At 45.4% G+C, this 26,379-nt stretch overlaps 1 protein-coding gene across 2 annotated transcripts in view; it reads left to right on the forward strand.

The window, feature by feature from the left end:
* Positions 1 to 4,292: 4,292 nt before the first annotated feature.
* The window catches only part of LOC118091176 (protein lifeguard 3), a 30,447-nt gene continuing 8,360 nt past the window's right edge, over positions 4,293 to 26,379 (forward strand). Inside the window, exons 1-4 of one of the 2 annotated variants that reach the window (XM_035127852.2) lie at positions 4,293 to 4,396; positions 23,596 to 23,836; positions 25,255 to 25,352; positions 26,289 to 26,353. In XM_035127852.2, coding sequence (XP_034983743.1) covers positions 23,605 to 23,836; positions 25,255 to 25,352; positions 26,289 to 26,353 — 395 coding nt within the window. In that variant the 5' untranslated portion in view covers positions 4,293 to 4,396; positions 23,596 to 23,604. The remainder of the gene's footprint in view (positions 4,397 to 23,595; positions 23,837 to 25,254; positions 25,353 to 26,288; positions 26,354 to 26,379) is intronic. The other variant, XM_035127860.2, reaches the window with a different exon arrangement.

The raw sequence follows: 26,379 nt of genomic DNA on the forward strand, positions 1-26,379 counted from the left end.
TAGTGGCGCCCGCCCTGTGGAACACCCTCCCACCAGATATCAAAAAGAAACATAACTACCAGACATTTAGAAGACACCTGAAGGCAGCCCTGTTTAGGAAAGCTTTTAATGTTTAATAGATTACTATATTTTATTTTTCTGTTGGAAGCCGCCCAGAGTGGCTGGGGAAACCCAGCCAGATGGGCGGGGTATAAATAATAAATTATTATTTTTTCTTCAGGAAACTGCTCTGTTAGATAAGTGAGTATCAGCTCTTTGATTCAGACTGAGTAGGCATGGCAGTTTTCTATATGAGAGAGAGAAAGAAGCGAAATGGAAATGTTTTGCCAACAGGGAGATACTTTGCCTGAAGAATTTCCTTCCAATCATTGCACAGTCTTTGGGGGGTGAGGGCTTTGTTAGAAAAATGGCTTGTAACCATAAAGGCAGCTCACTACCCCTTTCCATTTTATATAAAAAGAAACTCAGGCTCAAAAGATGCTACTTGCCTCTTCTGTGGAAAGATGATAAGGGCTTTCATTCAGCTACATAGTTTCTTTCCTCAGCTCTCCCATCACCACCCCGGGCACCAGAAACACAAACAAATGTACGGGAGAATTCTAGAAAGTGCAGCTTCTCCCGTCGCAAAGGTACATGAGAAGCTAACTCGGGTGGATTCCTAGTTTCCAAATTCCAAGCATCTCTCAAAGGTTATATAGCAGCTCTTTTGCAGTCTGGTCCTGACAATCTTGGGAGGGCGAAAACCTGGGTCGCTTGTGGTGGGTGCCCCATCCCAGGGAGCAGCCAACTTGGATTTATCATATACCTGGTAGTAAATTTCTCAAATAGTACCAAAATCCTCCTTACAAGATGTAAATGGGGAGAGGCTGCCACCGTGTGGAAGTTTTGTGTTTCTGCAGTCTTGGAAATGAATCACAGATGGAATGAGTAGGCACCAACCTTGGGGAAGGAAAGGAGCTGGGATGTACTTTTTCCTGGGCAAGAGCTTCAGATACTCCTTTCAAAACTTTGAAGGCTGAGGGTTAGGCTTCTCTCCCCCCAATTCTGGGTATTTTAAAATATCAGTGAGTCAGGTGGCAAGGAAGCTACTAGAATTTGAAGTTTCCCTACATGTCCTAAGGCAGCTGGCCCCTCCCCAAGTTATCTTCAAGCAAAAAAAACCAAAAAACGTCACTATGATGGATCTGATAATGTTCGCATTCATTTGAACTGCATTCCTAAATGTACAGCAATGGCTTGTTTATCAGTTTCCAACCTCTCTGGCTTGCCATTGATCTCTTGTAAAGCACAGCTTTTATATTATAGGGCTATATAAGAACATCATGCTCTTCTGTTTTAGTGGCTTGGCAGCCCATGACAAATGTTTTTGATTAATGGAAAACAACCCCAGCTTGAAATGGAAGTCAGATCATACATGTCCAGCTGTGGACAGTGTGTGTGCCACAAAGGGGAGGCGGATGGAGGGAGATTCCGTTTTAAATTTGGCAGGCTGGGAAAGAGGGACTGATCTCCTGCAGCTGTCTCCAAGAAGTAGCCTGAAGGAGCTGCAAAGATGTCCTTTTGCTGTTTTTGCCAGGGGGTGGGTGGGAATTGGATGTGTTGACACTAACATGGTCTTAGCCTGCCAGCCGGCCCTTGCTCTAGCTTTTGTTTGTAAATTAAATCTATATTATTAGAATCACAATTTTGTCTCGAGCATTCTTTTCCTGCAAAGAAACTCATGCTAAGGTGCTTTGTTGCAGTTACCAGCAGCTTGCAGAGGTCATATTATAAAAGGATGGAATTATAGAGTTGGAAGGGACGTCAAAGATCATTCTAGTCCAACCTTGCAATGCATGAATCTCTGCTAAAGCACCAAAGACTGAAGACCATCCAACCTCTGCTTTAAAAACCTCCAATGAAGGAGACTCCACCACTTTCTGAGGGAGTCCACTCACTGTTGAACAACTCTTAGCACCATAAAGTTCTTACTGATGTTTAGTTGGAATCTCCTTTCTTGTAACTTTGAAGCATTGGTTGCAAGTCCTACCTTCTAGAGCAGGAGAAAACAAGCTTGCTCCATCTTCCAAATGACAGCCTTTTAGATATTTAAAGATGGCTATTATATCATCTCTTCACCAGGCTAAATAGATCTAGCTATCTCTCAACCATTTCTCATAAGGCTTGGTTTCCAGACCCTTGATCATCTTGGTCACCCGCCTCCTCTGCAGATGTTCCAGCTTGTCAATATCCTTAAATCACAGCACCCAGAACTTCTTAAACACAGCACCCAGTACTCCAGGTGTGGTCTGACCAAGGCAGAATAGAGTAGTACTATTACTCCCCTTGATCAGGACACTATACTTCTGTTGATGCAGCCTAGAATAGCATTAGCTTTTTTTGCTGCTGGTTGCATCACACTGTTGACTCACATTAAGCTCGTGGTCTACTAAGACCCCTAGATCCTTTTCATGTATATTATTGACAAGACAGGCAGTATCAATTTTACTTAGGGATAAACTACCAGTAGGATCCTGTACGGGCATTTTTTTTGAAAGGGGAAAGGTCAAAGCAGCTGTGGAGACCCTGAATCAGATTTGGGCCATGACTTGTATGGCAAGTGCATGTATGCCCTATTGGACAAAAGGCAGTGGTGGTGTGAGTAAGGGAGGAGGAGGGTTTTCAGCTGGGAAAATGGCAGTGTCAGTGTTTATAGCAGCCTTCATCAACCTGGTGCCCCCCAGAAGTTTTGGACTACAACTCCCACATGCTGGCTGGGGCTGATGTGAGTTGTACTCCAAAATTTCTGGAGGCACCAGGTTGGCGAAGGCTAGTGAAAAGGAATAACTTCCTTTTCTGCAACTCCATAGCACTGCTCTGTTTCAGGTCTCTCTGCAGCCACTTTAAGAAAAGAAAAAAACAACAACTTTAAGAAAGCCAGTGGAAGGACTTATCATAATAGCTGCTTTGGCTATGATTAGTGGAGTGGTTTTAGAAGGAGTTTAGGTATGACTCAATTGGTCACTCTTGTGATACCTTTCTGGCAACTGTTAAAAGACATTGTTTTTGAAAGTTTCCATGAAGAAACTTAAAATAATTCCTTCAGTAGCACCTTAAAGACCAACTAAGTTTATATTTTGGTATGAGCTTTCATGTGCATGCACACGAAAGCTCATACCAAAATATAAACTTAGTTGGTCTTTAAGGTGCTACTGAAGGAATTATTTTATTTTGCTTCGACTCAGACCAACACGGCTACCTACCTGTATGAAGAAACTTGCAATTGAACTGAGTAGAAGCCAGAATAAAGGCAAAGTATGAGACACTTGAAAGAGCCCATTCCTGGCTGGAAGGTAGTCTACTTCACTAAGGGAAGTGTTTGTACAATTCATTTCTTCTGCCCTGTTTTGCTTTGCCCCCCCCCCCAATGCCATGTGTCCCTTGGAAGGTTGCCTACTGGGGAATGTGGCCCTCAGCCTGAAAAAAGATCCCCGTATAAACAAGTTTCTCACACACCCTTCAAAACTTCACCCCTAGACCAGAGGTTTTCAACCTATTTGGGTCCCTGTCACCCTTGACCAACTACATTCTTTCTGTGGCACCCTTGTGGGGCTCAGGAGCCAAGTTATGGCACCCCTTGCCTGCAGAGCTGGCAGCTCCTTACCCCTTTGGGGAGTGATCCCTCAGCCTAGCCTCTTCTCCTCTCTCCTTGGGAGTCTTCTGGTCTCTGAGCTGCTTCCTGCCCCGCCCCGCCCCAAAGAGAGGTGCCTCCTCACACTGCCCACAGGGCCCTAGGAAGCACCCCCTGGCCAACCTTAGAGACACCATTTGCCTGGGGAGTTTATATCCAGGCTGCTGCCACAAACGGTTGTGCAAGCCTTTGGGAGGCAGAGATGCTAGAGGGCATCAGAGGAAGGGAGAGAAGGAAAGAGGGACAGAGGCCAGTGTTGCCCGCAGTCACAGCACCCCTGACCATCATTCAAGGCACCCCAGGGTGCCACGGCACACTGGTTGAAAACCACTGCCCTAGACCAAATACCGGTAGATTTCGCTGGGCTAAAGCCGTGATATGTTGCAGATTCTGCGCGCTTTCACGTCGTCTTGAGGTCAAAGAAAGCTCATTCCAAACAACAAATGGGCGCGACTTTCTGGCGGCAGGACCCGATCGAGCCACTTGGAGGCACCCTGAGCTCTTCGGATGCAGCAGCTCGCAACGTACTGTACTGTACTGTATTACTTTTGGACGGGGGCGGGGCGGGGATTCTCCCGGGCGCCTCCTCCCTCCGTTTCCCCGCGCGCCCCGCCCTCGCCTCCCAAGGGCTGGGAGGAGAGAAGTGTTGTTAAGTTCTGCGTCGGAGTCGCGGCTGCTGCGAGAGAAGGAAACTTCAGTCTGTGGGGACCAAGCGCCAGCACCAAGGTAAGGAAAGGAGGGCCTGCGCTTTCGGGAAGGGATTGCTCGTGAGGAAGCCCCTTGCGTTGCGGGGTTGTGGCTTTTTAACTATTTTCCCCAGGCGCCCTAGCAGGTGCGGATAGGGACTCAAAAGAGATGCGTTCTCTTCCCCCCTCCCGGGCAAGTTTTTCTGTGCGCCCTTGGTGCATTCGCGCCTTCTGAAGTTTTGTTAAAAACGCACACTCGGTTTTTTATTCCTCCTCCCGAGGTTTTTGACTCTTTGGTCGGAGTTTGCTCTGTTTTGATCCTGACGGTAGCCAGCCCTACTCCGCGCCGGGAAGCAGCCGAGCGCGGGGCTCCGGTGCCTGGCGCCTGGCCCTGGTCGGAACCCGCCATTGGATCGCCCTTGCCTGATTGGCACCTGGTGCTGAACGGCCAAAAGGCACGTCCCGGGGCTGCTTGTGAAATCGTTGCCAGAGTGTAAACTAAGCAGAGTCGGGCGGTTTCGTTTTTGCTGTGCGAGGGGGGCTGGTAACTCTCTGCGTATGCCCAGAGGAGCTCATTACCTCACTTATTCCGAGACGTAGCCAGGGCGCGGAAAGATTTCTGTGGCTGAGCCATAGCACATATTAAACCTAAGTGGCTCTCCCAGGGAGCCTGCTCTTGGTATGGCAATTTCGCCCTGCTTTTCAGGGACTGGTTTCGGCAAAAGATCTGTGTTGGCTGAGAGATTGGCGTGGCTGGTCTGCCTCGACTCCCCACCCGAAGCAGAGGGAGATGCTCAGTCTTCCCTTGTTATTTCCAGTCACCTGACTGCATTTATTCCTTGGCTGAAATATTAGATCATGGAAGTTTTCATTCTGGTTTTTCCTTTTTCTCTAGAATATTGGGTTGCTTTAGTACAGCAGTGTTAGTGTTTATGATGGGTGTGGTTACATCCGTCATCTGTCTGTGTCATGTCTGCCCTCCGAAGATATTCAGCAAAGAGGCCCTCCCACCCTCTGAGAATGGGTAGGCATTGTGCCAAAGCAAGCCCTACTGAATTCAGTGGGGTGTAGTTCCTGGTAAATGGGGTTAGGATTGTAGCCTAAGACTCCTTTCCAGGAGAGGGGAATTGGTTCTTAAGTGGAAGATGACTTTTTTGGGCACTGGAGGGAGGAGGGAGGGAGGGAGGGAGGGAGGGAGGGAGGGAGAGAGAGAGAGAGAGAGAGAGAGAGAGAGAGAGAGAGAGAGAGAGAGAGAGAGAGAGAGAGAGAGAGAGAGAGAGACCTGCTCTTTCTGCAGTGGGTCCACAGAATGCCCTCCCTCTGGCGAAACTTTGCCTAAGTGCCAAGGCCACAGGGACAAGACATGTGGAGTTGGCAAAAGATGCAGCTTCTAAGGAAGAAGAGGAAGCCAGACAGAACTTTGTGAAAGAGTCATGCTCACAGAAACACTGTGATGTAATGGGGTGGGGCAAGGGCTGGTTGGCCTTCTTTGACATTTGCTCCGCTGACAATGTCCCTTGGTTTTTCCACTCGTCTGCTGAAATGACAAGGCTATTTTACTCCCTTGCCTGACCAACCTGTTCCCAGGCTTGCTGATTCCTTTCTGTCCTAGTCTCCCCTTGCTGTTCTTGCTCCCCATCTCCCTAGCTCTATCAAATGCAGTCATTTTATAGTAAAATATTTAACCTGCTATTCCATTTCAGTAGAGTTTTCCTGTCCCATCCCTGGGATTCCCCAACCTAGTTGTGTCACTAGGACAAAAACTCTGAATACTTCAATGCATGGTCTGGATTTGGTTGGCTTTTTATTCCAAACCCACACCCACACACCAAACAAACAAACAAACAAACAAACTGGACATGGTTGCTTAGTTTGGTCATCTTGTTGTCACATTAATCCTTGAGAAGAAATGGATTACCGTACTATTAATAATCCTTTAAATTTCTGCTTGGACTGTCACTCACAAATAATCTGTGTGTGTGTTTTTTAAGTCAACAGATTTATTACCCAGAACAAACATGTATACTCTATAACCAAAACCTCAATTAAAATTCACTTTTGTGTCCATCACACACTGGCCTTTTCCATAAGTTATGGCTCACTTTTCTACTATGGGCCACATTAATTAGCAAGCCCACCTCAGACTGGAATCTGTACCTTGAAACTCCCTGCCTCTTCATTGTATTATTTTAGATGTCTGTTGAAAACGTTTCTGAAAATGGCCTTGATTGAACATTTATTCTTACTTGTTTATGGAGTGGTTATACAACAATGAGCATTTATCCTGCATTCATCTTGGCTGACTTGTGGGGTGTTTGAATGAATTCCCATTAGTCCTTCATTCATTTTATAGCCTTTAATGTATTTCCCTCTCACTTTTCAAAATTCAAAAATGATGATTCTTTTTTTTTTTAATATGTGGATTTGTTGTGCTAGAGCAGAGAGAGCTTCAATCCACTTTAATTAGGGAAACCTAAATCTACCATTCTGAAGGAAATCAGCCCTGAGTGCTCACTGGAAGGACAGATCCTGAAGCTGAGGCTCCAGTGCTTTGGCCACCTCATGAGAAGAGAAGACTCCCTGGAAAAGACCCTGATGTTGGGAAAGATTGAGGGCACAAGGAGAAGGGGATAACAGAGGACGAGATGGTTGGACAGTGTTCTCGAAGCTACGAACATGAGTTTGACCAAACTGTGGGAGGTAATGGAAGACAGAAGTGCCTGGCGTGCTCTGGTCCATGGGGTCACGAAGAGTCGGACACGACTAAACAACAACAAGAAGAAGAAGAACAAATCTACAGTATGCAATGAACCCCTCCTACATAATAGTGGCAGTCTGGAGTCATGCATCTTAATAGTGAGCTTGTGTAGCCAAAACAGGGCTTTGGAGTAGCAAGAGGGAGATACTGTACATGCTTGAAGAAATGGCTTGCAGGTAATCTAGGCCTGACTGCACTGGCTACTGGACCCAATTAGCTACTGGACCCAATTGAAAGTACTTGAATGGCTCAGACCCACAATACCTGAAGGACTGCCCCTCCCCATATAAACCACCCCAGTTTCTGTGTTCTTCTTCTGAGGCCCTTCTTCATCATATGCCTCTTCCACATGTGGTCTGGAGGGTGGCAAGACAAGAACAGGCCTTTTCATCCTTGGATACTTCAATTCTTTCTTTCTCACATATGCATTTGTTTCTTGTACCGGTAACAAATCATTTGCAGTGAACACGTGACATTCCAAGGTTATTGGGGTTGAGAATTCCCTTGATCTACAAAGGAAGTTGCCATATTCCAGGACAGGCAATTTAGGACCATTTAGCCCAGTGCTCATCTTCCATGATGATTGGTAGCTGCTCTCCAGCAACCCTGGGACTTTCTGCATACAAAGCAAAGGCTCTGGCTTCTTGAAACTGTAGCCCCGCCCTTTCCTCAGACATTTTTAAAAACAGAGTTATAGAATCTCTTCAGCCCCAGGGTAGGGAGGTTGATCACCAGTCCTTCCCAAGCAGCTATGCTTAGTAAGGAAGCTGGGCAACGTGCCCTGCCTTACCAACCTGAAGTTTTTTAGCCACTCTGCATCTTCTTGGGCATTCATTTCCCTAAGGGGATTTCAGTCCTATTCATCCCTCTTTTGAACTTTCAAATAAGGACCTGGGAAATAGTAACTACCATATTTTCTCTTGGCTTCTTTGAGAAAAGAAGAATTAGATTTAAATCGAAAAGCTCCTGTTTGCAAAGGTCTAAGTTGCATGGCTCAGGTATGCACATGTTTAGAGATGGGAAGGCCTGGGAAACCCCCCGGAAAAAAACCTGTCTGTCCCCCCCATTTTTCCGGGTTTTTCCCCCAGGCCTTCCCATGCAGCCTCTGCTCTAAAAGGCTGGTGAGCTGAAGGAAGAAGGCTTGAGCTTAGGGCTGTGATCCGATTGCCACCTACCTGGGCGTAAACCCCATTGAATACAACAAGGCTTACTTCTAAGGAGACATGTATTGGCTTGCTGTGTTAACAACTGGATTGGCCGAGGCCATTGTGGGAATCAAAAACATGTGGTAGAAAAAATATTAAAACATGATGTGTTTTTTTACAAACACAAGCCAAATCTAACCAGGCACCGTATTTGGTTTGAAACAAGTTGGGTGGTAGTAGAGGAGGAGGACAGTGAGACCAGCAGACCAGCTGAAGCTCCTCAAATTGTGTACAGGACTAGAGACATTTCTGCGGCACAGGTTTGCTGTAATGTTCCTGATCAGTTTCTTCCCAGGCATTTGTTCTGTTTTCCCAACTTGCATCTTCTGGTGTAGAAGGGAGCAAAGCGAATGAAAAAGCATGACTTGACTTTTCCATTCCAATTGATTCCAACTTGGCTGGGAGTTTGGGATTCCTTTCCCTCAATTGACCTCTTTGTTTCCCCGAAGTCAGGTGGGCAGGCAGGGGCTGCACATAACAACTTGTGCTGAGATGTGAAATGGCTAACACTCTTTCCTACTCCCAGAAACTTAAAAATGCAACAGCGGAGAGAGTTTCCCCAAGTTTCTGGAAGAAGAGAGCACCTCACCCCATACTAAATCTAGCTTTTATTATTATTATTTGGTAAGTGTGACATGAGCTATAATGTGGAGCCCGGTGTGTATGTGTGTGTTTTCTGCTTCCTGAGATGGAGATATCAGACTCAGAGTCTCAAGTCAATAGAAACCTCAGGTCTGGGAAGGGCAACTGGCTTTTAAAAACCTTTCTCTTTGTAAACATCCACACACCCTGAATGTGCGCATAAACACAGCATGCACACACAGTACACCTTCTCAGCTGATCTGTGCCTAGTTAGTTACATATTACTATGTTTATATATCCCATCTTACCCCGAAAGAGCTCATTGCAGGAATATGTGCTTTTCTCCTCTGCATTCACGCCTCGAAGCAGCCTGGTGTGATAGGTTAGGGCAGGCTGAGTTGTAATAACTGGCCCAAGTTCACCCATTGAACAATGGCTGAGTGGGGAGTCTTTACTCATCAAATCAGGAAGGAGCAATTTGCATCCCCATCAGGGCACTGGGCTAAGCTGAGAGGTCTCTGCCTATCCCAGTGCTGGGTCTAACTTTATTCTTTTTCCTGCCTCTCCCATGTGGGGGGTCTAGTAAGGATGTGGGGGAGAGATGTACTTGCAGGGACTGGGCAGAGAGTTACCGTATTGGCCTGAATATAAGCCTTACTTTTTCCCCAAATCCCAACTGTGAAAAGTTAAAGTGCAGCTTTTAAAACTCTTTGCAGAAATAGCTTATAGGGGTATTGGAAGGCCTGCTTATATGGTTCTGAGCAAAGTGTCACATAATGTAAAAAAAGGTCTACTCCAGTGCTGAGATTTATAAAGAAAAACTGTCAGTTCTTTTTTGTTGTTGTTGCAAAGGGGGCATTTTACAAAATGAAGCTTGAAAATATTGGTGGATTGCCTCTGAAGATGACCCTCCCCGTTAAATATTATTGTATACCCACACCTGGGGGAAAATGTTTACTAAAAGAGCTGTTAAAATTTAAAAATATTTTGCATTCAGAACATCGAGTATAAAAGTGGTGCTATCTTGTGTGGTCTGCCTTTTGGTCAACACGTGCAACATGGCTTTTAATCAGTCCTTGTGATGACTGCCTCTATAAGGTACAGAAGCTGCTGGTTTGCATCAGCTCCCTGCAGACATCAGCTCACTTTCTCCACGAAGCCGGAAGCCCTCCTTGGCAACTGTATCAGGTACTCCAGTCCTGAGACAGAAATGTTTCCTTGTCGTGAAGCTGCACCTGTTGAATTTCTTCCAGATTTGCTGCTGTAAAAGGTTTAGAAGCCTTTGCCGGGAAAGAAGTTGGAAATAATCAAAGCACTTGGCAAGAGCAAACAAACCTCTTCTATTCCCAGCTCTTTCTCTCAATTAGAGCTGTACTTCTGGGGCCTTGTTGGCAGAGGCTTTGAGTCTGAGCTGATTGAGCACTTCTCTGTGCTTTGTTAGTTTCACATTCTCCTAAGCCATCTCTACTACATGACTGTATTTTAAAAAGGTAGCTAGCTGCATTAGGGAAAATCAGTTTGTCTTGCAGAGGCCTGGCCCTTTAGTTTAAGGATTCAATCCAAGAGCAATATTTTAACAACACAAGAGAGGCGTGCCGTCACTCCCCGGCCCTGACACTACAATAACAACCATTATTTTAAAAGAAAATGGAACATTGGATCTTCTTTTTTTGACCCAAAATGGTCTGGCTATGACATCCTCAAGCTGGGAAAGTCAGTACGATGATAAGTGACAAAGCAAATTTAAAGAGTGCTGTTTGTATGTGTGCTGAAGCTACAAAAGGAGTGGGGTCAGTGGCGAACGGTGCCGCTTGGCTGCCCGGGGCGGCACCCCCTGGGGGCGGGGCGTCACTCTACAGTGCACATGAGTCGTGACGTCAGGATATGTGCGCCAGGATGAGCCAGCTCGGCCGGTGCTCTGCTTCTTCCTGCTTGGGCGGAGGATGCGAGGGACGGGCCAGGGGCCGGGGCACTGCCCCCGTGCACTGCCCCCGTGCTGCCCCCGGCAGAGTGGAGCTAGGGGCGGCCTGCCCCCTTCGCCCCTCCCTTGCTACGCGCCTTGCTGAGCGGGGTTGGATCTGAGCATCCAGACCAGAGACATTGGGGATCAGATTTAGGTACCAGAACTTGCTTTTTAAAGGAAATGAACACTGTGAATAGCAATCAACATGTTCTGAAAATCTTGATGCCAAACTTATCTGTATGACTTTTTCTAGTTTCAGTCTTGCTCCTTGATCTTGTTGAGGAGCAAGTTATTTTTTTTACTGGTTTTGCTAAAACCATGAACAATTCTTGCATTATTACACTAGAACAGTATGTACATGTGCACTTCAAGTTTCCTAAAGGATCCAGCACATCAGCATACAACAATGCATACAACTCTGTAAAGTACTTAGGTATTTATATTTGCAAAATTATATTGTAGAAATGTAGTATTGCATGGGGCATGACTTTTATATGTATGATATATGTTTGTTCCTGCTTATAATTTTGCATATGATTAACCAGGCTTTCTTTTTCTTTAACCGGCAATGCATGAATGAACTGCACTTGATGGAAAGAATGGTTCGATGTGGACAAATTCCACGCATACATCTATTTAAAAAGGATCACTCTTCCATCCCCAACTATGAGTGCTCACTGCTCATCTTATTTATTTCATGAAATGCAACACCTAGACAAAGCTTCTTTCAGTTGCAGAACAGTTCAGTTTCTGGTCCTCCTGAAGCCTCTTGCTAAAAATAGACTGATGGAACCATGAGGCCTTTCCTGCCCTGCCCTATTCATAATAGGAGGTGTTTTCCCTGCCCCAGCTTTAGCTCTGAAAGGGATTTTTGTAAAGTTTGCTTGAGCCTGGGAATAGAGCAAAAACTTTGCATCAGAGTTCAAAATGTCTGGAGCCCCCAGCTAAATGCAATATTATATTTGTACCCATGAAAGGAAAAAGAATAGAGAGGAAAAAAGAACAGTGGGGAGTGACTTGAGGAGAGTTTTATGAGAAAACATGAGAGGTAGATGGAACGATATAACGTATTGACTCAGGGTTAATGTACGTGTAACACTGGAGAATTGTGGTTGGATTTCCTGTAGTTTTAATGAGGTCCTTCAAATTTTATTTGACTATCAAACCTTTATTAGGCATTTTACAAATAGAACCGCAAGAAAAAAGTCACATACAAAAGTATTTAAAATGCATACAAAGAGGCAACAGTAAACTGCATACACTAATTGTATGTGTGTGTGTGTGTGTGTGTGTGTATATATATATATATATATATATATATATATATATATATATATATATATAAATCTGAGATTTCTTCCTATTAAACTACTCCTTGAGACACTGCTGCCAAGAACTCAGCTACTCCCGGGTGCTCTGACACCGCAGCATGGTGGAAATGTTGGATTCTGCCTGTCTGACATTGACCATAAGGTGACTGCGGGAGTAGCTGAGTTCAAATTTTATTGAACCAGTGTGGGGGTAGGCCAGGCTTCCTCAAGCTTGGCCGTCCTGATGTTTTTGGCCTACAACTCCCATGATCCCTAGCTAGCAGGACCAGTGGTCAGGGATTGATGGGAATTGTAGTCTCAAAACATCTGGAGGGCCAAGTTTGAGGAAGCCTGGGCTAGGCGGAGGGGGTATTTACTCTCCTCCCTTCTCTCTTGAAGCTCCAAGATTGGAGCCCCCCCCCCCAAAGGCACCAAAGCAAAACCCAAAAATATCAGGAGATCTGATTGCAGAACCCTTGTGTAATATGTAATCTATCCCTAAATGGCTGTCTGGGACTGATGGGAGCAGTAGTCAAAAATGAATGGAGGACACCAGGTAGAGAAAGTCTTCTTTAATGGGGAAGGATAGTAAGTCACATGGATTAATAGCTGCAGTGGCCATTTGCAGATATGTTACTGAGGGCACAGTCCTAAAGCAGACTTGTCTGGGAATAAGCCCCATTGGACACCGTGAGAGTTCTGGGTAGTAACCAATCAAGTTTTACACAAGAGTAGACCCATTGAAATTCATGGACCCAATTTAGTCATGTTCCTGAATTTCCGATGGGTCTATTCTGAGTAAAACTTAGTAGGGTGCAGCCCAGTATTGTTAATGTTTTTGTAAACTTAGTCAACAGAAATGTTTGTATAAGGCACCCACCAGGCTCCAAGTATAAACAAAAGTATTAAGGAATAAGTTTAGAAAAAAGCAGAACATTTAAGGGCAGGAAACAAAAGCAGGCGTTTCCCATAGATCTTTTTTCTTTTGCAGAAGTCAGAAGTTTTGCTTTTAGCTTTGGTGTCTCATGACCTAGAAAGAATGGCAGCTTGTGTTAAGGCCGATAGGATCACAGTGGACACTGTCCAAAAACACTTTTGTCACTTTCAGAATTATTCAGTTTCTGGGATCTAGAGTCTCTTGCTAAAAACAGACTGGTGTGAGGCCTCTGCTGCTGTGCACTGCACTATTCATAGTATGAAATGCCATGTATTCCAAGCTCTTACATAGGCAGCTGCTTTATACAGACAGATGCCATTGGGTCCATGTAGTTCAGTATTGTCTACACTGACTACAGCAGCTTTGCTGGGTTTCAGACAGGGAATCTCACTCAGCCCTGCCTGGAGATGCTGGGGATTGAATCTGGGACCTTCTGCATGCAAAGCAGATGCTCTACCCCTGAGCTACAGCCCTGAAAGGCTTTGGCATTGTGCAATAAGAAATCAGTTTGTTTTTAAGGTGCCACAAGGCTTGATTTTGCTGCAACTGACACCTGTTCCTCTAGAAACCTAGAAGAAAAAAAGCCGGAAGCTTTCCCATTCTCTCTCTCTCTCCCACTGATGGGACCATTCCTTTTTAGGCTTCTCCCCTTCTGACTCCTTTTTCAAGGGAAGAAGTAGGACCACACCTAATTCCTACCGTAAATCACATGTGACTGTGACTCAGCAGATAATTAGTGAGTCCCTGAACAGGCTTTTTTTCATGAGAAGTAGATGGTACTGCTATGTTGTACTTACCGTGTTTCTCATATTATAAGACACGTCTTATATTTATTTTTTCCTCAAAAAAACACACTATGGCTTATTTTCAAGGGATGTCTTATTTTTTTCCTCCTCCTCCTGCCGTGGCCAGCATTGCTGCTGCTCCTATCACTATGTCTTATTTTCGGGGTATGGCTTATATTCCTTGAATGCTTAAAAATCCTGCTATGGCTTATTTTATGGGGATGCCTTAAAATATGAGAAACAGGGTACTTTCAGTTCCTGGTGTCCTGTGGACCTTGTGATGGGCGTGTGGGAAGAACTGTTCTACAAACCTACATGTTGTCACTTCAGCCTTCACTCAAGGAGACGGATTAAGGCTACAATCCTAACCCCATTTACCTAGGAGAAAGCCCCACTGAATGTAGTAGGGCTTACTTCTGAGTAGATGCGATTAGGCTTGTGCTATAAATGCCTTAGAGAACCACGGAGTGTGTAAATGAGTCCAGTTAAGGGCAGAAAACACCAAGGATGCATGCCGAGCAAGCCATCGCTGATGATTAGACCAGGGTTGCTGCAACAAGAAGGCAAGAGTGACTTCGTTTTTTGGCTCTGGCGCTTTGCTAGCTTACTTCCTCCCTGTATTCAGCTTCTGATTCCACGGTTCCTGAAAAGCAAATGGGGTTGCTGGTGACAATGTGGGGAGGAGAGAAGGAAGCAGCTTGGTTTCTGTCTCTCCATCTCTCCCCTCTATACGCAGATGTGGGAAGTTTTCTCTCTCTCGCTGCAACAACAAGCTCCATCGGCTTGTACTGCTTGCAGCAGAGTGATTCTCTATGGAAGAAGCCATGCTTTGTTTTCAGGGAAACAACTGCTATCTTGAGAGGTTGAACAAGGGGAGTTTGTAGTGAACAAACACAGAACGCACAGCCGTATCTTAGAATGGGGTGACGGCAGTGGTGAGTCAGAGGTACAAGGGAGTGAGAACTACCAGGCAGAAGACAGCTAGCTCTGTTGCATGCCTGTTGGCTTTCTGGGTGCGTAGTGTCCTGCCTTTCTACGACTTGGGTGCCTCTGCGACATAAAGCAGTGGTGTGGAAAGCCTCCTGGTACGTGAGAGAAGTCTACTACGTGCTGCCTCTCTACATCAGCCCCTCCTCCGTCTTTGGGTGACATGGGGCTCCTCAAGGAGTTGCTCTGCAGTGGCTCCTATTGCAGAAAGCTAACATGGGAAGGTGGACATGGATTACCCGTTTACTACACACCAAAGCCAACTTCTGTTCATTTCAACCTAAATCAGTCCATTCTGTATGGACACATTATCTGAGTTTTATTGAACTGACTTGGTGTAGAGAAAAGCAACATGCATGTACCTCCCCTCACTTCCTGTAGCCAGTTTTTTAATTGATTGTACTTCTCTTTCAAAGTACAGGCACATTTTTCATAATATTGCACCACCTGGAGCTAAAAAGGTGTCAGCAAGAGGCCTTCCTTTCCTCTGGAATATCAGCGGCAAGCCATTTCCATTAGGCCTTGTTGATTGTTATTTTGTTCAGTTTAGCATTTCTTGCCAGATAAGACTTTGTGGTGCTCCACTGGATCCAACCTATCAATTTCCTCTTATTTTTTTTGTCCCCTGCTGGGATCACATCTACTCATTTCAGTCTTTATGCAAATCTGAAATGCAACTGATATGTTCATAATTGCCCCAATACCCACCTGTCTCATGAGATTTCTAGGCAGGTCTGGAAATAAGTATTTAACAACAACAGCAGAAGCTCTGCTCCGGGAGAGAGCAGCAAAAGAGAGCCCAGCTATGGTCTTTTGGCTTTCTGGAGCGTGGGTCGAGGGGAAGCAAACCTCATTCTGGTGCAGCACATGCTACTAACAGCTTCCTTTTTAGTGCTCTGCTCATAGCTGCCAAGTTATCCCTTTTTTAAAGGGATTTTCCCTTATGCTGAATAGGCTTCCTCGCGAGAAAAGGGAAAACTTGGCAGCTATGGCTCTGCTGCCTGAGGAATGTGATGATGGCTACCATAAATGAAATGTCAATGCATGAGCTGATCAGCATTTTGCTGCTGTGTGTAAGATGCCTAAGAGCTGGTTGTGAGTGAGAAGAGCGTCAGCCCCTCTGGAACACCAGCTCCTGACATGTGGTGGAAATGCTCCACCAAGATATCCTCAATTACATTTAATATAACACTTGTCTGGGTAAACTAGGAATAGTCAAAACAGATTCTGAAGCTGCAGGGATGGGGGGGGGGCTGGTGTATTCTTGATCTAAGTGCTGAAATCATACGCTCTTTTAATGTTGTTGAAGCCAGAAACTCTCTACTATCCCCCCCTTTCCCCCCCATGGAGAGACTTTCGTCCTTCATCGAAGAAGTTTGTGGTGTGCTCATTATGAAAGAGAGTTCCCCTGGCTGAGCTGCAGCCTGTAACATTATGCTGTTATCAAGCAGGGTGCTGAACGCACCCAGATAAACAAGGCAAATGCAGGGAGCTCACAGAACTCACATGGACCCAGTCAGACTAGACTTCCTCTTGGTTTTGCGTCTGAAGCAGTGAACTTAGTCATTGGCTTTTTCCAGTGCTTTAGATGGGTCTTTAGATTCTTCAATATTATCAGAGCCAACCACAACCCCGCCCCCCCTTCCCGTGAGGCTACGTGGTTAAATAACTTCCTTAGTCATTCACCGTAGGGATATGGATATGGGTACCTGAAATAATGCCTTCTGCCATATGGACCAAACTACATTGTAAGATCCTATGCCAAAGCCCTGGCTTAAAGTTCCTCTGTCAAATGAAGTGTGGTGGGAAAAACCAGTTGGCCCTGGGAATTGACTGGGGAGAGAATCGTTTTAGCACTGGAACCCTGCTCAGGGACTGGTTTTCCTACAGAGTTTCCTCCACCGTCATAGTGGCCTTTTGGGTACCAAGGTGTGAAGATAAATAAAAAAAATTCTTCAGTAGCACCTTAAAGACCAACTAAGTTTTTATTTTGATATGAGCTTTCATGTGCATGCACACTTCTTCAGATACACTTATGTATATACAGAGGGTGGGTGGTGGGTGGGTGGGAATGGGTGATGGGCTGATAGGAGTGGTAAACCTGTTGATGGCTGTTAACTACCTTACAGGCTACCTACCTGTAACTAAAGGTGTGAAGATGTTATTGTTCACTCCAAACTTCTAAATACCCTGTGTTTTATGGTTTTAGTTTTCAATTGAGCATTAAATTGTATTTTTAAATTGTGTCAGTTTTGTTAATTGTGCCGTCCCTGCTCTCCCAGGCCACTTTGTGAGCCGCCCATAGAACTCCTTACAATGGGGCGGCTTCATAAATGCAGAAAACACAACTTAACAGATAAATGTAGACAAGGTGGCGACTGGTGGTTTATTCTGCTGCTTGCTGCAGCAGTTGCTGTTTAATCTAGATGGAGCCCTTGGACACAGAGGCTTTTCAAGCACGGAGCTGCCTGGCTTTCCTTGGTACCACCTTACTTCATACTGTAGCTGCTGCCTCAAGAGCATTCTCTTTGAGCCGAGCGTTTGGGGAGGTGGAGTTCTGCGCCACTCCCTTTGCCTCAATTAGTCTCATGCTTGAGGCCTGACTCAGAGGGGCAGGCTGCCAGGTTGGAGAGCCAAGAATAGAACAAATTCTGCAGGAAGAGACATCTGTATTGCATGTGGCACCAGTGTAGACAAGGAGCTGCAACCTGCTTAATAGTTGCAGCGCCTGTTTTCTTTGCTAATTGTACTGTCTACCGAGTTTGTACCTCAGCACGGAGCATGCACCTATTTGGGTGGTCGAATATCGGACTTCCTGCTCTTCTATATTAAAACAACATTTTTTTATTTTTTTACTAAAATATATCGGAACTTTGCAAAACCACAGCTTTTTAGCATTAGATTTGTATGACACATGGGGGTGAGGATGTAATTCTTCTGCCAGGATTTTGGCATCCAAGGCAGCTAGCATTAAATATATATATATATATATATATATATATATATATATATATATATATACAGTATCTGTAAAAATACAAGCCAGTCAAGAGAAAGAGAGGCTTGAACCATCCCAAATGTACATATATCTGTCAGGGTGGCGGTAGTGACAGCAGGGGGAATATAAAATCTGTAGAGTAGTGGTATTGCAACATAAGTAGGTCTCACATCTAGCAGAGCATTTCCAAAGTGATTTCAGGAGGTGAGTTAGGGCAGTAGAAATGGTTGTTTCGAATTGTCTGTCTGTTCTAGAAATCTGCTCTGTAAATTGCTCTTTAAACATAATGTAAACAAATTTTCAAAGATAGGATAGGGAGGTGCATAAGACATCCTTCTCTTCTTGGCACTTTGCCAAGTGCAACAAAGAGTGACGTCTGGAATGTTGTGCCAGTCACAGGTCTTGTCTTGTGTGACCTTGGTGACAAATGGTCATTAGAGAAAATTACCTGAGGGAGTTAAAGTACTATTTGTATCTGCTTTAATCTTGACTAGTTCCTGTATGGTAGCTCCACAGTATTTTGGTACAGTACTTGGACAGAGAGGTGTTGCACCATCTAGTTTTGTGTTTATTGTTTAGTTGTTAAAAAACACCCAACAACTCTGGCAGTTTCTTTTTAATGCATGCAATTTTTCTAAGTACTGCACTGGAATAGGAACCACTATTTCCTCCATTCCTTTGGCTTTGCTCTTGCTCCCTGGCCTGCCCAGGAGGCCTTGGATCATTTCCCTCACAAATACCCCCTTCTGGATTTCAACAATATCTGTACACACACGTGCCTCGCTCCAGGCAGATAGGGATGTTCCAGTCACCCATTACCTGTTTAACTGGTCATTTCTGCAACATATTCTCCTTCTGGCACTTCTTTGGGCATCTGATCCAGTGTAGTTTATGACCTTTGGAGTTGAGCTCTTTGCTCTACTGTCAGATAAAAGAATTTGCTTGTTACCAAGTAGAGGAGGGGAGTGCAAAAAAGAAAAGAAAAATGAGGTTGGACCAAGTGGCAAGTTTTATTCACTTAAGGCCCCTCTGTTTCAACAGAAACCTAAGTAAAGGTGAGTGCATCCCATTGATTTCAGTGTTGTCTAATTTCAGTTTAGAATGGAGGATCTAAACCAGGGGTCAGCCAACTTTTTCAGCGAGGGGATGGCCCACTGTCCCTCAGACCTTGTGGAGGGCCAGACTATATTTTGAAAAAATAAAAAATAAATGAATTCCTATGGCCCACAAATAACCCATAGCTGCATTTTAAATAAAAGCTCACATTCTAATCATGTAGAAACACGCTGATTCCCGAACCGTCCGCAGGCCGGATTTAGAAGGCGATTGTGCCGGATCTGGGCCCCAGACCTTAGTTTGCCTACCCATGATCTAAACCAAGCTTTATATCCCCTGACTTCTGCTCGAGTCTTGCTTTTGAACTCAAGTCCTTGCAGATGCCTAGCATTGTAAATTTATAGAGGTGGGTTTTTTCCATCCAAGGGCCACAGTTCCTCGTAGGAAATCTTTGGGAAACCACATACCCGTTGTGGGCGTAGTCAGAAGTAAAGGTAAAGGGACCCCTGACCATTAGGTCCAGTCGTGACCGACTCTGGGGCTGCGCGCTCATCTCGCATTATTGGCCGAGGGAGCCAGCGTACAGCTTCCAGGTCATGTGGCCAGCATGACAAAGCCGCTTCTGGCAAACCAGAGCAGCACATGGAAACGCCGTTTACCTTCCCGCTGTAGCGGTTCCTATTTATCTACTTGCATTTTGACGTGCTTTCGAACTGCTAGGTTGGCAGGAGCTGGGACCAAGCAACGGGAGCTCACCCCATCACAGGGATTCGAACCGCCGACCTTCTGATCAGCAAGCCCTAGGCTCAGTGGTTTAACCCACAGAGTCAGAGGTAAAAGTGGGCAAACAACAGATACTTGCTATTGTACCATAGGCTACGTTCCAGCCTCACAAAAGTGCACATGTTTTCCCAGTGATCCATCCAAGCAGGAGATGCCGTATTCTCACAGTTCATGGACGCATTCCAGCCAAGCAAAAGCCATGAAGAAGGTTGCAGTGCAGGGCTGGTGAGGGCTGTGGCTTGAGGAGAGGCCCGATAAAGGAATTTGGCCTGAGGGTCCCCACCCATGCTCTCCAAACATTGGAAGGTGCATTCTCTGCTCATGTGACTAGGCGTCTCCCCTCAACTGTATTTTTTTAAGGCTAATTAGGATTGCTAGATGCCCTTCACTCTGTTTTCAAAGGATCGATCCTTACTTTGTGCAGCCGGTTTAGGAAAGCATTATGCGATAGGAAATTGTGACATTAGAGAATAAGGGATAGTCCTTTAAAATAAACTTCCCGCAGGGGATAACGGGCATGCCCTTGCCCTATGTCAACACTATAGATCCAAAATGCCTTTTGTATTTCTAAATATTTTAAGTAAACCTAATTTAACCCTGACCCGGCCGCTTCTTCCCTGGTGTGGGTGCTGTTTGCAGCAGTATTAGTCAATGTGTAGCAATGATGGGGGAACTGTGTCCACTCCCTCCAGATGTTGTTGGAGCTCCCGACTCCCATCAGTCCCAGCCAACATGGCAAGTGGTAATCCAACACCCTCTGGAGGGCTACAGGTTCCCCACTCCTGCTTTGTAGAGTCAAAAGTCACTGCATTTTTCTCTCAGTTTATTTCCTTTGACTTGTACTACTGTTAAGCCATTGGGCATTAGTACTTTTCATTATCCCTCACTCCTCGACCCTGTTAGGGTTTGAACAGATGATATCAATGAGAAGCTACTTTATATTCATAATACCTTTTTCGTTGTGATTCAGGAGATCTCCCTTGGTCTCCTTCTAGCCAGACAGGAAATGAATGGGGCATCTTTTCTGTGTGTTTCCCCCCCCCCCCCATGTACATGGAGAGGAGGTAACATATGCTGAAGATGAAAACAATGCTTCGAGATAGAAAAGGGTGATGTTTACATAAGCTTCGGCAGTCTCACGGACGTTTCCTTTAACTATATGAATTGTCATAGCAGCAGTTTGAGGTGCCAGCATCCAACCTCCTGTGTACATACACAAGGCAGGATAAACAATAAAGTGCAAATTAGTCTTTGGTGGACGGGAAGGCCAAGGTCTCAACAACCTCACTTTGGAAGAACCCAATTATTTCTGTCAGGCAAAAAGCTTTTCCTGACAAATCTGTCTTTCTGGACCCGACCACATTCTCTCTCACTTTCCCTCTAACTAAGAAGCCATGGAAAATGAGGAAGAATGCTGCCTGCCCTTTGCACCAGTTTTTAACTACAGTACTGTAATTATTAAACTGCTTATCATGACCCCTCCTTCCATTTCTTTTCAATACTCAGAACTGACTAGGGAATAATAGGACTGCCTTGCAAATGTCAATTCTGCAAAACAAGCAGACCCTTCCTTTTTCTCTGTGTTTAAGTTCTCCCTGTTTATTCGGTGAGTGCCCCCTTATACATCCGGAAAGGATTTGTTTGCCCTTCCTCTAAACTGCTTATCACAATGTTGTCTTGTCCTGCGAAATACAGATTACTTTCTTTCACTTCTCCCTCTTCCTCCCATAAGCCCCTGGAAGGAAATTTTTTTTGAAAAAGGCGGTGTGTGTGTGTGTGTGTGTGTGTGTGTGTGTGTGTGTGTGTATGGAAAATATTGCATCTGCTGCGGCATGGATGGCTGCCATGTTCTCTTCTCCCTCCCCAGGGGGCTTCCATATGTTTGTCTACCTGTGACTGGTCAAAATTAATCTGTTCACACAGGCTCCCCCAGCTCCCCTCTCCACAAGGAGTCTTCTCAGGAGAAAGTTGCCCTCTTTCCCAGAGAGCTAGCTTGCTTAAAAGTTGTGGGTGAGTGGCAACAAGCCAGAAAGGAGTGTCAATGTTTTACAGCTGAGGGAGCGTACCATCTTGGCAGCCTTTGGCCTCATAGTCGGCACTTTTGAGGTACAGTTTGTTCCTAAAGAGGCCTAGGAGCAGCAATATCTGTTTTTTATGCTCATTGGGACACAGGAAGGAAATTGCCATCTAGCTCAATACTGTCTACACTGACTGGCAGAGGCTTTTCAGGGTTTCAGGCAGGGGTCTCTCCCAGCACTACCTGGAGAGGATTGAAACCTGGGACCTTCTGCATGCCAAACACATGCTCTGCCATTAAGGCTGAATTTGTGACATACAGATTCATTAATCCTTGGGTTTGTAGCCTTAGCATATCCAGTCATTGCCTAGCACTGTAGCAATATTGTGGATGATACAATTTTCCAAAAAAGGACTTGTTTTCCTGATTGGAATTTTTCTAGCCTTGTGAAGAAGTCTGCAGAGGTACAGTAATGCTCTGCTTGCCTTGCCTGCCCCACACATTTGCAGCATATCAACACCCTGAATGGGGACCAGGATAGGGAGGCAACCAAATTTCTTCCGGCTTTCACAAAAGCTTCCTTCACTGATTTCCTGGGGTGATTCTAACATGCCACACACAGGCTGCGTGCACACCATACATTTAAAGCACAACAGAATCCTGGGAGCTGTGGTTTGCTCCTCAAAGAGCTACAATTCCCAGCACCTTTGATAAAGTACCGTCCGCAGGATCCTTAGAAGGAAGCCGCATAGGTAGTTTAAACGTATGGTGTGTACAGATGACTGGGCAACTGGATATACAACACTGGTATTGTCCTGTTGTAGAGTCAAGCACAACCATAGCACGGGGTGGGAAATCTTAGGCCCCAGGGCAAAGTGTAGCCTCCTAGGCCTCTCTGCCTGGCCTTTGGGACTCTCCCCAGGCCATGCCCTTCACTGGCCATGTTTCACATTCTCCTCAAGTGGTTTTGCCCAGTCGAAATGTGTCATTGAACTCGGCCTGAGTGGAGGGTAGAGGCGGGTGCCTGCTCTACAAAGGTGAAATGTTACTTTCATTGCTTTGCCTGTTTATGCCCCTGGCCCCACCACCCACTGACATGCAGTCCCTGGAAGATTGCCTGAAACCAATGCTTAAAAAGGTTCTTTACCCCAGTGATAACATTTTTCCCTTTTACATGTAAGAAGTGCTGACAAGCCATGAAATAAGCAGGCGCTGGGGCTGGGGGGGGGTTTGCTAATGAACATCTTTCTGTTGTGGCCATCCATGTATGGTGGTAAGGGGGAACTCTGGGCTCGTTTGTGCTTGTTTTCCCTTAGAAGGGAGGGATATATAAATACATTAAATAAATAAATAAAAGCTGTGCATTCAAGTGCCCAACAAAAAATAAAGAGGAAAGTTGGTGGAGATTACCACGGCACTGCCTAAAAAATAAACAGTCAACAGGTGCCAAAGCATTGCATTTCAAAGATACATGCCCTCCAACCCCTGCTAGCCAACTTCATATGTTCTTCCTTTAGTCTTAGGATTCTGCTACTACAGCCTTCATCCACCTGATGCCCTCCAGGAGTTTCGAAGCACAGTTTGCATCAGCAGTAGCACTGATGTGAGTTGTATTCCAGAGGGCACCAGGTTGGTGAAGCCTGCTCTTATGGACAGCTCTATTCAGCATGACGTTTGCTGCCTTGTGGCTTCCTTTTGGCTCCCCCTACTGGCCATTTTTGGTTCTGATGTACCATCGAGACACAAGAGGTGATGCATGTACCCGGTATATAAAGGGTGATATGCATGGTTTTTTGTTCAGTACGGTGGGATTTTTTTGCAGGTGCACTATCAGGGTTTTACCTCTTTTGTTTTTCAGTGCTGAGACATGTCACGCCCCTCTGCTCCTCCACCAGGCTACGATGATCGGAACCCCCTCTATCCTCCACCAGCAGGGGGATATCCTGCGGCCTACCCAGGAGGCTACCCAGGAGGCTACCCACAGCCACAACCACAGCCCCCACCATACAGTGGTGGGTACGCACAGCCTGGAGGCTACTCACAACCAGGGGGTTATCCACAGCCAGTTCCTATTATGCCTACGGTCCCAATGGGCTTTGGTATGCAATTTGATATTTTTTCCCTCTTATGATGGGGAAGGGGGAATACATTCATGAGTGGGTGGGGGGTTGGCTAGCTGAAAAGCAAATGGAAAAGGGAGTAGCGAAATGCCACAACTAGGTGGCTACAAAAGCAGGAAGTATTAAATATTGTTGTTCTTGTTCCTCTTCTTCTTTCTCCTCCTCCTCCTCCTCTTCGTCCTTTTTAAAATGTCCTAACATTTTCTAGGCACTGTCCTGCCCACAGACTCACAATCTAATGGAGATGACACAAAAGGAAAGAAGAATGGGGAGGGAAGAATAAAGCAAGCACTGAAGCAGCTGCTCCTTTCTGCAGCTTATGAAAAGGGGCCAAATTGGGCTTTGCCATTATGGTCTTCTTGAGAGGCAGGGAGTCCAGCCTCCCAGTGACCCCTTGATCTTCTAGCTCAGGCATCCCCAAACTTCGGCCCTCCAGATGTTTTGGACTACAATTCCCATCTTCCCCGATCACTGGTCCTGTTAGCTAAGGATCATGGGAGTTGTAGGCCAAAACATCTGGAGGGCCGCAGTTTGGGGATGCCTGTTCTAGCTGATGTGGTTTGGGGCTGGAGTGTGCTTTATCCAGCTCTGCAGTCCCAGGGCAACTGGCAGGGGACACAGAGAGAGAGAGAGTGTTGGAGTTGTAGTCCAACAATATCTGGAGGGACACAAGTTCCCTACCCCTGATCTATTTGCCTGATTGAATTTCCATATTATACTTTCAAACAACCTGGTTAAAAGGGTGGATTTCCTTTATGCTTACATATACTTATATGGATGGATGGGCAAAGTGCATATTCTCATTTGCTCTAGTGACTATGAATATGGAACTATGGTGCGGTAATCAAATCTAGGTTATGTTAATAGGAAGTTAAAAGGTATGTGTGTCACGGAGGAGGCATTAAAAAGAAAGGCTTATGCTACAATAGGCCACTCTCTTTGATCTGCAGCTAAAATTGCCTTTTGAGGCAAATGCATTTCTAGCCACATAAAGTGGTCTGAGAAGAATATGTACTTAATGCACAGCTTCAGGACATTTTGCAATCAAGCGGCTTGGTTTCAGTAGCAGCTCCCTGGCAGTAAATACCCAGGTGTTGAGATCTAAGTAACCTGAATGATCAGTGCAGAGGAAAGCCATATGGGAGAAGGTGATTTTAGCAGAAGACAATGCGTAGCTAGAGAGGGTGGATTTAGAGCTCTGAGGGCACTGAGAGACCTTCAGTCTTTCAAAGAGTTGACTGTGTGGGGAAGCAAATCTTTGCACACCCACCCCAGAAGGTTCTGAAAATACTATGCCAACCCAGGCCAGGAAATTGCTCCTGGTTCTTCCCTTCTCTAGTTAGAGCAGGTGAAGTTAATGTAGCATGAATACCACCATTTTGCCTTCCTTTTGACAGGAGATGTCTATGGCGGTGGCGGCGTTTCTGGAGAGGATGCGACTTTCAGTGCAGCAGACTGGGATGACAGGAAAGTCAGACACATTTTCATCCGCAAGGTAGTAACTTGAGGAACTACCGCTGCGTGGTCCCCCATTGCAGCCTCTGCTTTAATGGATACTTCTCTTGGAAGAAGCTAGTCTGTTGCCTTGTGTCAGAGGGAGAGAATCTGCAGTGAGCAATCCTTGGTATCCTTGCAAAGGAGTCTATTCACTCTGCTAGGAGGAGCGTTGCCCCGTTCTGCAGAAATGAATGAATTGTGGTTACAAGGCAACAACTAGGCGTTTAGACATGATAGGGGCAGGGACTCCTTTTAGAGAATTGAAAGTTTTGCTAACAGTGTTAATAAAACAAACCATGCTGCTTTTTCAGCTAGCATTTTAAAGCACCCGCTTCTGCTATCCCTGGGTGACTGTGTAACATTTCAGAAATGCAGAACTGTAAGGAAGGACAGCTGAGCACAGCATCCAGGCACCTAGGTGAGAAGCAGTTCAGAAATACATTGTGTTTCTTGCTTTCCCAAATGGTATGTGGTAGGTAGCAAACTCAGTTTATATCCCCCAGGGCAAGTGTAGGGAACCTGGGGCCCTCCAGATGTTGCTAAACTACAACCCCTAACATCCCTGACCATTGACTATACTTGTTGGGGCTGATGGGAGTTTTAGTTGAGTAACATCACGGCTAAAAAATAAACATTGTCATTGAATAAAAATTACCACTATGGAAGAAAAAGAAACATACTATTTCTGACAATTCTTTAAAAAGGGGGGGGCAAAGGGTACCCACCTGTGCTCCAGGGCAAGAGTCTAGAAAAAACTCCTAGCCTGCAAACAGATAGGTGAACTGCAGGTGGCTCCGACATAATCTGTTGGAAGCAACTGGCCTTCTCTGTAATCAGGGGTTCTTTAGAATGAGCACCATTCATTTCCAGTCTCTAGGTTGGCATTACTGTGCATTTACACAGCTTTATGTATACCGCATGTCTTAATTTCCAGGTCTACACCATCATTTCACTGCAGCTGCTGATAACTGTGGCCATCATTGCAGTCTTCACCTTTGTGTAAGTTTTTTGCCCCAGCAGTCACA

Source organism: Zootoca vivipara, chromosome 1 (genome assembly GCF_963506605.1).
Source record: "Zootoca vivipara chromosome 1, rZooViv1.1, whole genome shotgun sequence".
Classification (NCBI taxonomy): domain Eukaryota; kingdom Metazoa; phylum Chordata; class Lepidosauria; order Squamata; family Lacertidae; genus Zootoca; species Zootoca vivipara.